A 16,672-nucleotide genomic window follows, 5' to 3' on the forward strand; every position below is an offset into this window, starting at 1 on the left:
TTTGGTAGAGTCGACAATTACAATGTAATTTTGTAAAACACTACTCTACAAACCTGAGAATATCTTGCTGCTCCTTGATGACTACTGTGTCTGTATGTCCCTCAGCAACCAAACGCTTGGCAAAGTTGTCTACTTCGCTGAAGCGTTCTGCTTTGGCTGTAACACTGCGTTTGAAATCCTCAAACTTGCCCTGAATCGTCTATGAACGAAATATAACACTGGATTCACCATTTCACGCACCAAAATAGAAAGGTCATGAAAATACAAAATAAAAACTCATAAATCAAGGAAACTCACGAAAAGCCGTATTAAAACAAAGAGATGAGGTCCTGGAACTAGAGACAGTCAACAGCGTAATAAGATGATCACGTGATGGAAGATCACGTCACCAACAATACACCAATGATGCTGAAGTTGCGATACAGTTAAGGTATTTATTTTTCTAACAATTTTTCGTTCCACAGTCATTTAAAACTTAGAGCTATGCAAGGCTTGATATGGTCAAGTAACTTTTTACCCTTTTGCTCACCTCTAAATGTTCAAAATCTTTCCCATAATCCTCAACAGCAGCCACGTGAAGTTGCTCATTGATCCACTCAGCGGTTTCATTCACTTCACGCAAGTACTGATGCAGTTTTTTGGACTCTTCCAGTCTGTGAAGCCGCGAGTTGGTCAGCGTCTGTAGCCCTGAAAACTGTTCTTCAATATCACGCTACAAAACAAAAGGAGATAACCAGACAAATATATAGACAAACATCGTGAGGAGCGGTAACCCGAACGCAGTTTGAACCCCTCGGGGACCTCTGTGTCCTGCGTCCCTGAGGCATGAAAATCTCCAAAGACGCCATATAATTCAAGGTATGCGTCCCGTAGGACGCAAAGAACGATCGATGAATTTGAAGATTTTTTTGTAGAATATCCTGTTTCAAGATGCACATTACAGTGAAACTCCGCCTCACAGCCAGCTCGGTAATACGCTCACCTCGTTATTACGGCCACTTTTTAATGGCCGCCTGGCAAAAACCGCCACACATTTTCTTGTAAAAAAAAAAAACCCTCGTTAATACGGCCAATTTTTTTTTGGCCCATTGGTGACCGTATTAACGGGGTTCCTCTATAATTTTAGTCTTTTTGAGCTTTAAGTATATCTAAGTAGGACTACCGTACTTATTCGAATAAGCGCCCAACCTCGAATTAGCGCCCACCTTGAATAAGCGCCCATCCTGATCCTCCTCCAAATCAAACTCAAATAAGCGCTCACCCCCACCCCACTAACTTGAGTGAATAAATTCTAATAAGAGACTTTCCCGAGGACGGAATTTTCTTCAGAGTATTTTACAGAAACCTTGGCTTGTTACTTCTTCGCGTTTTGTTATTAGCATTTATTGTTCTGTTGCAAAATAAACATACTACACTTGCTAAAAATGGTGAAAATTTAATAAGCGCCCAGCCTCGAATAAGCGCCTACTCTCAAGGTCCAAAAATTAAATAAGCGCCCAGGGCGGTTAATCGAATAAATACGGTATATTTTAATTTCAGTAAACTGTGATAAAGAGTTTTGGGGTCTGTCTCCAGATTAACTGTCTGGTTACGTACACTGTAATGGCCAAAGTATTTCAATTTAGGACTCTTGAACTGGGTCTCATTGGTTACGGACAGGGACTCACGATTTTTCCTAAGGCGAGTCCCGGTACTCACCATAACTATTTGCAACAAAATCACTGAGGATTGTACCCAATCCCTTTATAGTTTCTGAATTCGTATCTCTTGCTAGACTCTCTACCTGTCTGGTTGCAATCTTCGCCGCAGCAAAATGGCCACTATGTATCAGTTTCGTTGCCTGCTCTGCAAGTGCTTGAATGATAGGGTTGTATGAGTTTACAGCTGTCTGCAAAGCAGTATGCTTGGTAAGCAGCTTCCCTGCAGCTAATTCATCTTTTCCGTAATCCTGATTGGCTGCCAGTCCCGCCTTGTCATTCATCCAAGAGTCTGCTTCGTTTGCTTCTGTAAAGTACTGGAAACAAAAAGATAAGATCAACATTTGAACGTCAGTTCTATAATACATTTCGTCGCTCCACGGCACGCTTTCCAGTTTTCCCACCTTTGAAGTTTACAATAATAACATGATAATTCGTTAATTTACCCTGAGCAGTATATTTATTTAATTTGCAAGTTCAGCGCTCTAACCTCTCGGCCACGCTGACAACTCGTTGATTCACACTTGCCACCTGTTTTCAAGTAAAGTCCTTGGTGGACGTTTCGTAATGATATCGTTGTTTAGCATCGTTAGTTCCATTTCAATTATTTCGGAAGATTTTATCAACGAAAAATTTGACTTTTACCGCGAATTTTTTCCAAATCGACACTAATATTTGGGTGCAACTTCAGCTAATGGAGCGCGCGCTACTGTTCTCTTAATACCTTCAAAAATGAGACCATTACGTCAATTAGCTCGCGAAAAGTCGCAAAATCTTTTTAAAAAACAACTGATTATAAATAGAACTCGTCTGTCTCGAATCTGACATTTTTGACTCACAAATTACAAATCTATGAGAAGGGATATAAAAATTAGCCCCAGAATGTTATTCCCAAAGCTGTCGCTCACCTTCTGTGACTCCAGAGCATCATTTAGTTTTTGTTTGCGTTCAGCGGCAGCCCCCATGAGCGACTCCCAGCTAGTACTAAGTTCCTCACAGCGCTCTTCGATTTCGTCAGAGGCATAATGATTACTGTCAATCAAATCCTGACCGGAAGCCAGCACAGTGTCTATTCTAAACTGATGATTGGTCAGTTCATTTTCAAAGGCCTGAAAAACAACAGTGCGAACAACAGGAAGCGTTAATTGCGTGATGATTCATAGCTATAGTTTTTTATCTGACTGAAGAAAAAAAAAAAAGATGGAAAATGGAGACTGTGCTGAAGAAGGAAGAGTCTGCAAATGCGGACCTTGCAACTTTATCCCTCCTACTCCCAAAATTGCAATAGACCTTGTCACGGTTTTCGACGCCATCTTGACGAGTAGGCAAACGCGTGAGAAATTACAGTGTTTGTATGAGAATCTAATGTCGAATAATTTCCGTAGAACGGCTGTACTGAAAAAAAAATGAACTGTAAACTAAAACTTCTCTCCTAAGGATTCTACTGAAAAAAATTTTAGGGCGTTTCATGCGCAGAAGACCTAGAACCACTTTTTAAAATTTTCTATGCATTTGTCTGTAAGAAAGTCCCGGGAAAAATTACAGACAAATATATGGAAAATCTAAAGCAAGCTTCTGGAAAAATTTAAGCACAGATATGGCCCCCCAAATTTTTTAGTCAAATCCTTTGCCATGTAGCTTTAGTTTAAAATTTATATTTTTTGAGAAAAGCCGTTATGCGGAAATTATTCGACATTAGATTCTCATACAAACACTGTAATTTCCCACGCGTTTGCCTACTCGTCAAGATGGCGTCGAAAACTGTGACAAGGTCTATTTGTACGTGGCGTTAATAGGGAGATGAAGTAACTACTACCACGACGGCATAGATGTCAACAAAGCTTAGCAATAAGTTAAACGAATCTTATCGTCTCTGTCGTCGCGAAGTCTTTTCGTGAAATCAGCCTATTAGGTGAAACACCATTGACCACTCCAGAAAAAAACATAACATACCATAATGCTCTTTGTTTGTCACCCCAAAATTTTGCATAAGCATTGTCTTCAGTTTCTCTTGGGGCCGTTTTAACTCCCAAGAGAAACTGAAGACAATGCTTATGCAAAATTTTGGGGTGACAAAAAAAGAGCGCTACGGTATGTTATGGCATTTTCTGGAGTGGCTAATTGTAATTTGGTTATTGATTTTGTGACCATCAAATTGCAAATCGCAGACGTTTCTCTCGTGTTTATCGATACCCACTTGCACTTGGCTATGTTTTATTCAGGCTGTTACAATGTTTTACCAAGTGTCTTTTTTGAAGTCTTTGAACTCCAATCAGACTAGTTCCCAAGTCTTCTGATGTGGCCACGGTCATATGTTCTCGTATCCAGGCCATCTCCATTTCAAGGTCATAAAAGAACTGGTGAAGACCTAATGAGTCTTCAAGCTGAGACTGGCGGTTGGAAAAAAGCTCTTTTAACTCGTCAAACCTAAAACAAGAGTTAAGAATAAGCAATTGAGGGAATGATTAGACCACGTCAAAGGGTCATTTACACAGGCGCCTTTGCGGCGATTTTAAGCGGCCTGTGTAAACTAGCGACGATTTTATAGGAGCATATGCCATGTTCATAATAAATCACCCTTAGATCATGGGAGTGGGTAAGGAAGTATTTTTGTAACTCACGCGTAGAGATCGCACATAGATCACAGACACGGGCGATTTGAAATCGTGAAAACGGACCCTTAAGATAAGCCAAAACTAAATGAACATTGTACAAAATACTATTGTCCAATTTTTGTGTGTGACTTATCAGACTGATTAGGAATTGTTCACTGTATAAAAAACCGCCATGGGGCCCGTTTCTGGAAAGTTTCGGTAATTAACGGGCCTAAAAAACCGGTTTTCCCGTTGCTGAGTTTACATTCAAGATCGAGGTTTCAATAGGTTTATTTTATTTTATTTTATCAGCTTCACCTATTACTGAACAATGAATAATAAATGCTGAATAGGAAGGGGTGCCACAACAGCGGTAAGCCAGTTACTGTGGTCCCAGGTTTGCTGATAATAAGATGAAACTATCAGTTAACTAAACAAAATGGACAGGTTTGTTAGGCTAATGTAGGAACCGCACTTTTGTTCTTTCGGTTTTGATCTTTACATTCAGCTTCAAGCCCAAAAAGTTACCGGGACTTTCGAGAAACGGGTCCCAGGCCCCCTATTTCTATACAGCTCTTATCTGGAAAACAAGAAAGACAATTTTAATGTGAATCATTACCTCTGCAAGATAGTCTCTGTCCCCTGTTCAATCCTACCAGCATCGAAATGCCCGCCATCAATCAAGCCCTGTGCGGCATCACAAAGAGACTGGATCTGAGTATCATGCAGTTCGATATCAGTCCCCACTCCTTGGTGTTTCTTGAGAAGGAACTTGACACTAGACAGATCATGGCCAAGGTCTTCAACAGACATCAGCGTCTCCACTTCGTTCATCCACACCTGGTGAAAAGGACGCAAGAAAGGTGTATTTGACTGACCTTTATTTAATCTCAGAATAAGGACTAGGGCCTAGTTCCTAAGTGTTCTCTCTTGTCTATTTGACCACGCGAAGCCGTTGTCACGAAGTCTGGGGCGGCTCGTTCTTCTCGGTGACGTCAAAGCGCGAAAGTAGATTCCAGTTCTAACCGAACCAGAACATTCAGCATGGTTTTGTGCGTCATAGGCATTGTTTACTGTTTGGCTCATGATGTTCACGAAAGAGCTTCGCTAAAGAGGTGACTAGTTAGACAAACCTTAAGCAAAGGTCTCTCGAGTAATGAATGACAAATCAAAACGGGTGCAAACAGCTGAGAGCCTGGGTTATATCCCATCAAAAATACAACTTTACCAGCAACAAAGTGAGTGTGTTGGCCCCGTAAGTAAGAGCAAAGCCAGTCATTCTGTCTACAGACACCTTTTATGAGAGTACGAACAACTCGCAACTCTCCAACAACTTCACACTAAATAACCGACCTTCATATCTTCCATGGTCCTGTTAAACTGCTGCTGTTGCTGAGCCTGCTGTAGCTTGCCACCCTTGTCAGCGGACTTGTTGACTAAATCACTCCAACCTTCATTTAAACCTCTCAAAAGGTCTTCTATTTCACTCGCGCCATAATGACCCTCGCTGATGAGTTTTTTACCACACTACAAGCCAACCGTGAAATACAATGATTAATTACCCGTTTTATTACAAAATTGACTTTTGCGTATTTGGATGAAATCCCATGGTCTCCTTGAAACATGGTAGCACTGTCCCACTTCCCAACCAAGTACGTCCTGGGCGAGAACTTCGTAATAAGCCAGCACTTTAACATACAGATAAAAGCGAAGCTCTAGGGGGAAATTTCAAGAAATGCCTTTCTGACGTCAAGTTTTCTAAGCCTGCGGTCAGTTGAATAACATAACTTGAGAACTTAAAAAAAAAAACTCATCTTAATGTGTTGTACACCTGAGCCCGCGATACAGCATGTCACACTGGTCATCGGATACCCTATTTTGACAGCTGTCAATTGATCATAACATGGATATCCAAAATCAATTTGAACACAATTTGTATGGGCCTTGGACTTTAAAGGTAGTAACTAAGACATCATAACACTGCAAGAAGTTTACCACATTGATGCTATCAAAGCCATTCTTGTTGGCTGCAATTTCAGCCTCGAATGCTTGATGTCTCTGAAGTTTCCGCTGAACATTTGTCAAGTCTCTGAATGACTCATCAGTTGCAATTTGAAGTTTCTCTTGGATCCAGGCCTCAAACTGAGAATGAAGAGCACATGGAAGTTACCAATAGACCTTTTTAACTGGAATGTTTTGTTTTCCCAGTTCAGATCAAGTTATACATATGTTGTGGTTTAATGTAGAATATTCTCACTTGTTTCAAACTCATTACCACACCCGCAAACAAAGGAGAACAAAATTTCAACCAAGGATAACATTGAACCCCAACAAATACATGCGCACGTGGATAAGAAGACGTTTGAAAGAAACAGTTCTCTGAAGGAACATCACATGGTCTAAAATAAGAAAACAAAACGTACAAGCTACAATCCATATCGACAAAATTGTTGAGACACCAGTGTTCTCACTAGCCTAGTCCCTGTACGGCGTCTTCCCAGGCATCCTCGGTCAAAGCATTTCGGTGACGTATGCGACAGGAAAAACTTTCTCGGACCACGTGACCCGAAACGCATCGGCCACTCGCAATAATTAGGCCTATACTAGGGACTAAGCGAGACACATACCTCAAATGGGGTAACATCAAAGAACAAAACAATCCAAACCCCCTCCCCATCCCCTCCGTTCGAAGTTGGGTGTTTATTGTTTCCTACAGGTACAGTAAAAACCCGCAACTAAGAACCTAAAAATTAAGAACCTGTTAGCCTAAAATTGGTCATTTATACCCCCTATAAACAAGAACCTATTTAGCCTAAGAAATTTAAAACAGGTTCTTATTTTCTAAAATCATACTAGTACATGACAGCTGCATTGCAAGAATCATATTTGAAGCAAAAAAAGCAGATTGCCATTGTTGTAAAAATGTCTTTTAAAGAAAAATGAGTGCAAGATATGTAGACTTACAACGCATACTAAGCAATATGTAGATCAGCACACCATTATGCATTAAAGCTAGTAATAATAATAATGATAATATAAAAATATCTTTAAATAATTGATGTAGTTTCTCTATCAAGTTCCAGGTGGGAACTTGGGGGGGGGGGGGGTAGGGGGTGGGGTGGGGCTGAAGAAAATAAAAGTATAGGCTAATGACCAACTTGTTTGCAGCTGTGTTTTAATTGTTTTTTCTCCAGGATTAAGAATCCATTTTAAGAACCTAAATAGCCTAAAATTCTGTTAACTACCATTTATATAAGAACCTGTTTAGGCTAACTCCTAAAAATGTAGGTTCTTAGTTGCGGGTTTTTACTGAAGCTCGAACAAGACCACAACATTGCATGGAGGGGGCGGGGGAGAGAAAGTTTTATTTTCCCTTTTTTAAGTCGGCAAAATGTTATAAAGGCCCTTAAGGGCAAAGTGTCTCAACTAATTTTGTCGCCGATTGTAGAAAGGTCTATTATTGCAGTTTGAATAAACGATTTGTATAAAGGAACTTTGGATGCTTAACGAGTAGCAGAGGAAAAATCCAGGTACCTCTTGAGTATCTCGCTTAAAGTTTTGAAGTATCTGGGACTGTTGTAGTTCCTGCCTTCTTTCTGCAGCCAGTTGCTTGACATTTTGTCTTCTTTTAACAACTTCATCTTTGCGTTTGGAAATCCTGGTGATATAAAAGAAATCATGTGGCTCACAGGAGACTTTTGTAAAACGCAATAATAAGGCGAAGGTTCAGCTGATAAGGTTAAGTTGTGTTACAACCACAAAACTACCATGATACCTGTGCAAAAAAGGGCCGGAATAAGAAATACAGGTGTAACCCGGTGAGCACGGTGTTTCCCGTAGTCTTGTATAGTGATACCTGATCTTTTAAAGACAACAGTGTCCTGCACAGCCGTTTGTAGCGTTGAGTGATCAAAAACGGCTACGTACGAAACTAGGGGTGATTATAAAATCATCCAGTTAGAAATCTCGTGCCTAAAAATTTAGCAACTTGTAATGGCCAAAGGTTGGGGAGTGCGGGCGAGACCCGTCAAAGGTCAAAACGCTCTTGCTCCAATGCCAAACGCTCCGCTTTGCGTAAGTTCCAGGTCATAAAACGTCCAAACGAGCATGATCAGGTTGCGCTCTATGCATTCCACTCATTGTTAGAGGAATTCCAAACGAATGCTGGCTATATCACATATATATATGCTACGCATGGGTAATAGCAACTTAAAGATGAGGATTGCGATTAGGATTTCCTCTTGTGTCAGGTATTTCGCAAACCGGAGCGCCCTCCATTCTTGGTGTTACTTACCAGGAAGATTGTTGATAACTACACATGTACGCAATAAGCTAATTAAAGCTAACAGATGTCTTTTTATACTGAGATCATTAAGAAACCTTGTGCCTAAACTGAAGGTCACAGAATACAATCCAAGACACATATCCAGTCACCGGCCGAAAATGAACACGGATTGAGTTAAGAACTCCTATTTCAACAGTCTGATTTTTAAATATGACCTAGCTTTGTAGTTATTTTGGAAGTGAGTTAATAAACTTTGGACTTTAAAAAAAACCTAATTTAGCATTTTTAAAACAATTTATTACAGGCTGTAATTAATACATGTAACGTAGATCCAAATTGGAACTTTTGTTACAAAAAATATGTAGTTTTCATCTTATGAATTAGTAAAGCCCATTTATTATTATTATTATTATTATTATTATTATTATTATTATTATTATTATTATTATTATTATTATTATTATTATTGCGGGCGCCTCTGGTCATCCATTTGACGTTGTTGGAAGAGGACAAAGTATAGCCAAATAAACGGGAGAGACTAAAAAGAGTACAACAGTTGCATCACCGCAAACGACAGCCCATATTTCCTGATGCTTCCAAAACGGAATGGTGGAACCGAAACTTCCGCTTTTCCCCTATAAATGGTAAGTACCCTAGATGTCTATTTGCTCTGTTTCTTAAGGACTCTAGCCTTACCACTGTCCATTGTGGTGGTCAGCGTTTACCAGACCTTTCGCCATATCCGACAAGGAGGTGAGTTTCTCTTCCTGAGCCGACAAAGTCTTCTCAAAATTCTCATGCTGTTTAAGTAACATCTCAACGTCATCCACAGAGGTCTGTGGACAAAATCAAAGTGGAATGATAACGATAACGACTAAAAGTAACATAAACGCCACCAAATTATAGGGATTAAGTTAGCTTCCAGTATTATAAGCGTTATTGACCACGCTTGATGTCAAGATGGCTGGATATTGGTCAAGTTCTTTTTTTGCGTTTCTATGGACCAAGACGAAGTCGAGTTCAACGGCTACACAATAAGCTGCGTTTTAGGCAACTGGGAAGAACTGCTTCTCTAAATTGAATGTCTCACAACCGCAGGCCTTGTCGTTATCCTGCCCACAGAGTTCACTGTGTTTCATACACTCTAACCAATATCAGTTATTTCAGAATAGTATTTCATACCCCAAGATCATCATTAGAAAGAAAGGCCTCATGAGAAGCTGACAGGGAATCCACATGTTCTGCATCTCGGATGAACGCCTGCAAGTAAAACCGACATTCATTAACAACAACTTACCAAGAAAATTTATCTCCCCTCATGTCATCGGGCTTCATGCTGGACTTGCCTTTAAAATATATGGTTAAAAGGCTTTTTGCCGGCCAACTCTCACACTTATCCTCATCATCCCGGCTGGGACATAAGGCCACAATCAAATTTCCCCACGCTACCCTGTCCTAAGCTTTGGCCTGCGTTTAACCCTCTGTTAGAACCAACTTCTCCACCTCTTTCATCATTGTAAGCCGTTGGGTGGTTTTTGACCGGCCTTTTTTCCTCTTTCCATTTGGGGTCTATACCAAGGCAACTTTGGGTATCCTGTCACTGGGCATCCTTAGAAAATGACCAAGAAAAACTCACCTGTAAATCCTGGCTTTCATTGAGTAAGTCATTCCTCTCAAACCAAGTGTTCTTCAGGGCTGCCTTCTCTTGTTTCAATGCTGTTAACCTGTCTTTAACTTGTTTCACTCGTGGATTAGAAGCCAACATCTTCTGACCATACTCTATCAACTGGTCAAACCTAAGTCAAATAGAAAAGTTAATCATGGGCTGCGTTCAGGTCGATTTAAATTTAACTTACAGAACAAACACAAACAGTCTTTTTTGACTTTGCTTTTCAATCATTAAGGGCATTAACCAGTTTAAGTCTGACCAAAAAGAAGGAAACCATAAAAATAAGATAGTATGAATCACCAAGGCAATCTTGAGGTTTTGATAAATGAACATGGCAATAAAAAGAAGACAACAAATGTCATTCATAAGACTTACCAAAAATTCTGTACTAATTCAAAAGAAATCTAGTATTTGATTTCCTGCTTTCAAATTTATCAGTAACTCACGGAAAAAGGCAAACAAACAAAACAACAACATTCAGTTCACTTCATACGTTTTCTTGGATATCAGAATACTTCTCAGTGATTAAATATCGTATAAACACTCCTTCTCATGTTTGATTTATTACTTATTGGTGCTTGGATATCAGAAGAAACACTCATTCTCATATGAAGCACTCCTTCTGGTCTCGTGCTTGATTTATAAGTCGTCTGAATGTAAAATGAAACACTCCCTCTCGTGTTTCGTTTATTACTTCTTGGTATTTGGATATCAAATGAAACACTCTTCATATTTGATATATCACTTCTCAGTGTTTGGGTATTAAATAAAACACTCCTTCTCGTGTTTGAATATCAAATAAAACACTCCTTCTCGTGTTTGGATATTAAATAAAACTCCTTCTCGTGTTTGGATATCAAATAAAACACTCCTTCTAGTGTTTGGATATCAAATAAAACACTCCTTCTCGTGTTTGGATATTAAATGAAACACTCCTTCTCGTGTTTGGATATTAAATGAAACACTCCTTCTCGTGTTTGGATATTAAATAAAACTCCTTCTCGTGTTTGGATATCAAATCAAACACTCCTTCTCGTGTTTGGATATTAAATGAAACACTCCTTCTCGTGTTTGATATATTACTTTTCGTTGTTTGGATTTCAAATGAAACCTTCCTTCATGTAATACATCTTCATTCGTACTGCGATGCAATCTGCCCTTGCACTGCTACAGAGACCCCTATAAACACTCTACCTGTCATTGTGAGTTTGGATATCCTCCCACTTCTCCTCGTGTTCTTGTAGTAGTTGTTTAGAGCTGTTTACGTCTTTTGGTGTCTCTGCTATTTTCAGTGACTCACTCATGTCAGAGGCCCAAGATAACTGTTCACAAAGCAGTAGAATTAGTAGATCAGGGATGATTAGCTTTTAAACAAGCCATCAAATCTTACAAAAATTGTGCGTTAACATTAAACAGTTAAATTTGACCCGCCACAAGGAGACTAAAGAGTGAAAAAATGCATCTTCTTCAGCGAAAGCCCGCATTTACTGAAGCTTCCCAGACGGAATGGAGCAAACCATTTGATTTTCCAATCGGAATTTCCGGTTTCCCTCTGTAAATGGTAAGTACCCTAGATCACACCAGCGTCCAAAAAAAGGACCATGGTGTCCTTTCAGGGTAACCCCTACTGTTTTGCGATCAAAACAACGCAAAAGCTTATTTACCGCGGTGACATATTCGGTTGCAACACATCTCCAAACTTAAAACTAACGGGAATATAACTCGATTTCACTCTGCTGCAGATGAAACTTAATGCATTTCAGTAGTGTGAGTAGTGTGAAAAGTTTACCAAATCCCTTGAATCAGCCAAAAATCCTTGTTGACCATAAGCTTCATCCAAGACTTGTTTTCTTTTACTAGCTTTGCCCTGAAAATGAGAAAAAGATAACATTGCGACCTAAACTTTCCGAGCTACAAGTTAACTTGATAGTTTAAACAAAAATAGTCCAGTTGTTAAGAACAGGACAATGCAAGGCTACAAAGCACTTTCTCCTTTGTTAAAAGCTTCATCAGATAGTTTCTGTTACAAAAGTGTCACAAGGGACAGAAGGGAACTGGAGTAAGAAAAAAAAAAACGGAGTTAACAGTTCAAAGATAACAAGGGAACTTGCCGTTTTATAAGAGATGGATTACCAACCTTAAGTCCATTCCACAGTCCGAGTATTTCTGCCTCTTTTGCCTTAATCTGCCTGGCTTGTCGAGGATGCTGGGACACTAGACTAAAAAACAAAACCATAGGGGCAGCACTTTTAATGTTGTGATGATAACCTAATTAAAGGAGCTGAGTCACGAAATTCAGTCAAATTAGGAAATTACAAAATGCCCGTTAAATTGAGAGAAACATACAAATAACCGCTTAAAACTTTAAAGGAAGATTAAAATAACATAACAGAAACAACAGATACCACGGATGGGCAAAACTGAAGAAGATTGAAACGGACTGAAATTGGGGTTTTTGAAAACTGTTCAGCCCAACAGTTTTTCAAAGTTGATCCCTGCTGCTTGCAACTTCAAAAATAATGCTCAGGAGACATATTTGTTTGTCTCGGATCTCTGATTTTGTCATTTACCTGTAATTTCTTAGCTTACTTTAAGTTCCATAGCGATTGAGGGCAAGTAATTGGCATAACTAAACAAAATGAACTGGACTGCCGTGACACAGCCCCTTTAACTGAAAACTTCAAACTTCAGCAACTTACGACTTTGCCTGGTCCTGAAGCTTCAAAAGTTTTTCGTCAACTGCCGCAAGGTCTCTTTCAAATCCCTAAAACAAAATTTTGAGTAAAGTGTCAAAAACATTTATGTCGTAAGAAATATTTAGCATCACAAAAACTAACTCTATGACAATGTACATTTATAAATACAACAGTTTCACTTAAAAATGACCGTCTTTCCTAACCCTACGTGTTGCAGTGTGGAGCTGAGTCATATTAGCATTCAAGTCTGTACACAAAAGCCTATAGTGCTACCATTCAGATGAATTCTCTTTGACAGTACATACCCACAAAAATTCCGAAAATAAGCCCCTCCAAATATGAGCCCCCTAAACTCGTAACACAAAAAACCTGTGAAATCGCCCCTTCGAATATAAACCCCCTGGGGGCTTGTACTTGGAAATTGCCCTCAAATACAAAGTAAAACAAAGCAAAAACGGTAAATTTCCTTCCAACTATAAGCTAGCCCAATCGATTATGAAACGCAAATTTCCCTCCGAATATAAGCCCCTCAAAAAGGGCCTATGAAAAATATAAGCCCCGGGGCTTATTTTCGGATTTTTACGGTATATACGATGTAATTTCCATTCTTGAAATCTAAAGAATGCATCAAATCTTAAATTACGTCGTAAAATTTGGCCACTACCTGGAATAAAAGGTAAAATCCCGTATAATTATTTACAAACATATTGACACCATTTTCCTTCCTTTTGGTACGATGTAATGAGGAGAAGCTGCCTTCTGTGGGATTTAACAAAAGTAAATGCAGAGAAATCCATGGGCACTTGATTTTGCTGGCTACTAGCCTTTTTTCATTGTATACCTGATGTCGCCTTTGTAAGGCTCTCACAGTCTCTAGGTCTCTGCCCATGTCTCCATCTGATAGAACAGCATCCTTCTCTTGCATCCATGACTTCATCTCGTCGCACGAGTCAAAGAAAAGTTCCACACTGGCAGGTAAAAAACGATCAAGCCATATTTCACTCAAACAGACCCAAATAAGCAGCCTAACTAAGCATATACAAACCCTCATTTTTTTTATCAACAGCAGCTAAGTTAGGATATATGGATTAATTACCTCTCTCCCATAAAGTTCCAAATTGCAGATTTACTTTAATTCAAGTATTATAGCCATTTGCCAATTTTTTGCTCAGATTTTCACAACACCTGTATCAAATGTCCAAATGTAAAGTACCCGCTTTAAACTACAAATTGTAACGACTTTCCGTTCGCAAAACCTGTCGCAAATATTAAACGAGCTGAGGGTTTCAGAATGTTTTGTTTCAGAAATATTCTCCAGGTGGCGACACTGTTTCAACAATTCTGTCGCCGATCGTAGCTTCAGAAATTCTTTGTCACAGTATTTGTGACTTTAGTGTAAATCTCAAGAAACAAATACTTGTACGTGAAAACCATGGTAAAACAATGGTAGGTGGAACTCACCCATGTTTTTCCTTCAGTTCTTCTTCCTTGGCTTGCTTTAAACGTTGAAGTTTTTCCCACCTTAAAGTTTGAACAAGAATCACCACTTTCAACTGAGATAGCAAATTCCACGTAACGATTTTACTTCTCTATTTTATACCAGCACAAAATGCATAATCCCTATAACAGAAATTCTTTAAAAACAACCGTTAGTCGGTGACTATCTGTACAAACTCAGGGGTTTGGCGCAGGAAACTTGACCGATAAAACGGGTCTTTCAGTAGAACCATTAACTTACGAAAACAGCGAACATTATTTGCCAGTAATACCGCTTGTGAAAAAAGCCTAGTAGAGAGATGAAAGTGAATTTATAACACAAAAAACACCCTTTCAAAATGGAGTTTAAATACATTATCGCGTAAACAGCGTTTCTGTAGATCTATGCAAATGAGAACATTCCTATGGGGGGAAAGCACATTGCAACAAAAGAACTCTCTTTCCACCTTACCCGGATCATTACTTAATGTCAATCAAGGGAATTGTAACTTGAATCTTACATGTCATTGATTTCTTTCCTTCTCTTCTTCACAGCTGCGGAGTGTCTGTGATCAGTGGCAATGAGCTGATCTGCTAATGAGTTGATTTCAGCAATACGACTACTGTTTGCTGTTAGCTCCGTCATAAGACCCTGTGAAATGATTGTTAATTTAGTGAGAACTGTCCTTCCCAGTTACAACCACTGATGCAGCGTTCACACCTACAGCACGAGAACGGTGCCCGAATACTGTACTCGCTAATGACATATATAGACATTTAGTAAAATCCAACTAGTGGTCCATTATCAATGCTGCGGTGCGATTGGTTAAGTTACTACTAGGCTATATATTATAGCCCACTAGTAACGAAAAACGCCAGATTAAAGTCTAGCTTTAACTAGCCAAAGTTGTTTTTTCTCGATATTTTTGACCAACTAGTTGGATTTTACTAAAACAATTATTCCTCTCGCCCTCATGGCCTCTGAGTCAGTAGCCCATTCGGTCTTTGACCTCATGGGCTATCGACTCAGAGCCCATTCGGGCTCGAGGAAAAATTGTTAAATATAGCATAATTCTTTTTCTGTAGCTACTTTTATGTATTCCTATCACCACAATCTTTTGCCAAGTAGCTTTCGTAACCTCTTTTTAAGTAGTAACCAGGTTCACCATTATCAAACTCGACTAGCCTCTCAGTGTAGACCTCATTTTTGTGGAACTAATATTAAGCACTTCAGTATCCTTTTTCGAGGACCAACAATCTGGAATTCTTTGCCAGTTACTCTAAACAGCTCCTCTTCCATATTTGTTTTTAAAAAAATCTGAAAAATTATCTCATTAATAGTCGTTCTGTCGCTTAAGTTTTATATTTTCTGCACACTCTGCAATCAAGTAAGCCTTGGTAATGTAGCTTAACCCTTTAAGCCCCAAGAGTGATCAGCATCAACTTTCTACTTGTGATATCAATGCTTTGTAAAACAGAGTGCTCATGAAAATTACGGACATGATCACACAAGATGAATTTGCTTGATATCTTATCAACTTCTCCCCACTACTTCTGTAGGAAATGAATACGGGCAACAAACGAGAATTCAAATTTTGATCTTAGGGTTTAAAGGGTTATGGAAGCCTATTAATATAAGCTCCTAGGTTCTTTAGGCTTCGTTGTCACAACAACTTATATTTTAATTAACACCTCTTCTAACGTTTTATTTCTATATAATGTGAGTGACTTAATGAATAAATAAATAAATGAGAGACACGTTTGTCTCATATAGACTAGATTTTTAACAAAGGATATTCATGACAGAAAAATGGGCTTCTAAAGTGCAGTGCAGAAAGGATCATCTAAAGATATCCAGACCTTAAAGAGGTGTCGGGGTGAACACCGAGAGAGTTAAATTAGGTGCAGTACAGTAGAAATTAATGGAAGGACATTAGTGACTAAAGTGCTGAAAAATTGTTTGAAAGATTTTTTAGAAAAATAAAGTTTTTAAGGTTACTTTTGTTATTAGAAGCAGACAGAGTAATTTGAACTTTGTCGCTGAATACTCTGTTAGCTTTAAAACGTACAGTGCATGTTATTGCAATATGCTAGCCTCCTTCACAACCGTTCAGGCCGGAGTCACGCAATGCTCCACCCCCCGCCCCCACCCCCACGAGTGCAGACGGGAAGTATTGCGTTACTCTGGCCCGAGCGGCTGCTAAGGAGACTAGCAATATGCAGGATTGATTACACTTATCATTATTTTGTCGTAC

At 39.2% G+C, this 16,672-nt stretch overlaps 1 protein-coding gene across 1 annotated transcript in view; it reads right to left on the reverse strand.

The window, feature by feature from the left end:
- LOC140925184 (spectrin beta chain, non-erythrocytic 5-like) overlaps positions 1 to 16,672 on the reverse strand; it is a 63,945-nt gene that overhangs the window by 24,355 nt on the left and 22,918 nt on the right. The window contains exons 26-44 of the mRNA XM_073375148.1: positions 14,939 to 15,069; positions 14,403 to 14,462; positions 13,783 to 13,909; positions 12,945 to 13,009; positions 12,383 to 12,464; positions 12,035 to 12,112; positions 11,440 to 11,567; positions 10,213 to 10,372; positions 9,759 to 9,836; positions 9,273 to 9,412; positions 7,826 to 7,949; positions 6,287 to 6,433; positions 5,645 to 5,818; positions 4,911 to 5,131; positions 3,938 to 4,124; positions 2,606 to 2,806; positions 1,784 to 2,014; positions 530 to 712; positions 54 to 199 (exon numbers count right to left, since the gene is read on the reverse strand). Of these exons, the coding sequence (XP_073231249.1) occupies positions 54 to 199; positions 530 to 712; positions 1,784 to 2,014; positions 2,606 to 2,806; positions 3,938 to 4,124; positions 4,911 to 5,131; positions 5,645 to 5,818; positions 6,287 to 6,433; positions 7,826 to 7,949; positions 9,273 to 9,412; positions 9,759 to 9,836; positions 10,213 to 10,372; positions 11,440 to 11,567; positions 12,035 to 12,112; positions 12,383 to 12,464; positions 12,945 to 13,009; positions 13,783 to 13,909; positions 14,403 to 14,462; positions 14,939 to 15,069 (2,663 nt within the window). The remainder of the gene's footprint in view (positions 1 to 53; positions 200 to 529; positions 713 to 1,783; positions 2,015 to 2,605; positions 2,807 to 3,937; positions 4,125 to 4,910; positions 5,132 to 5,644; positions 5,819 to 6,286; positions 6,434 to 7,825; positions 7,950 to 9,272; positions 9,413 to 9,758; positions 9,837 to 10,212; positions 10,373 to 11,439; positions 11,568 to 12,034; positions 12,113 to 12,382; positions 12,465 to 12,944; positions 13,010 to 13,782; positions 13,910 to 14,402; positions 14,463 to 14,938; positions 15,070 to 16,672) is intronic.

Source organism: Porites lutea, chromosome 14, assembly GCF_958299795.1.
Source record: "Porites lutea chromosome 14, jaPorLute2.1, whole genome shotgun sequence".
In the NCBI taxonomy this organism is placed as follows: domain Eukaryota; kingdom Metazoa; phylum Cnidaria; class Anthozoa; order Scleractinia; family Poritidae; genus Porites; species Porites lutea.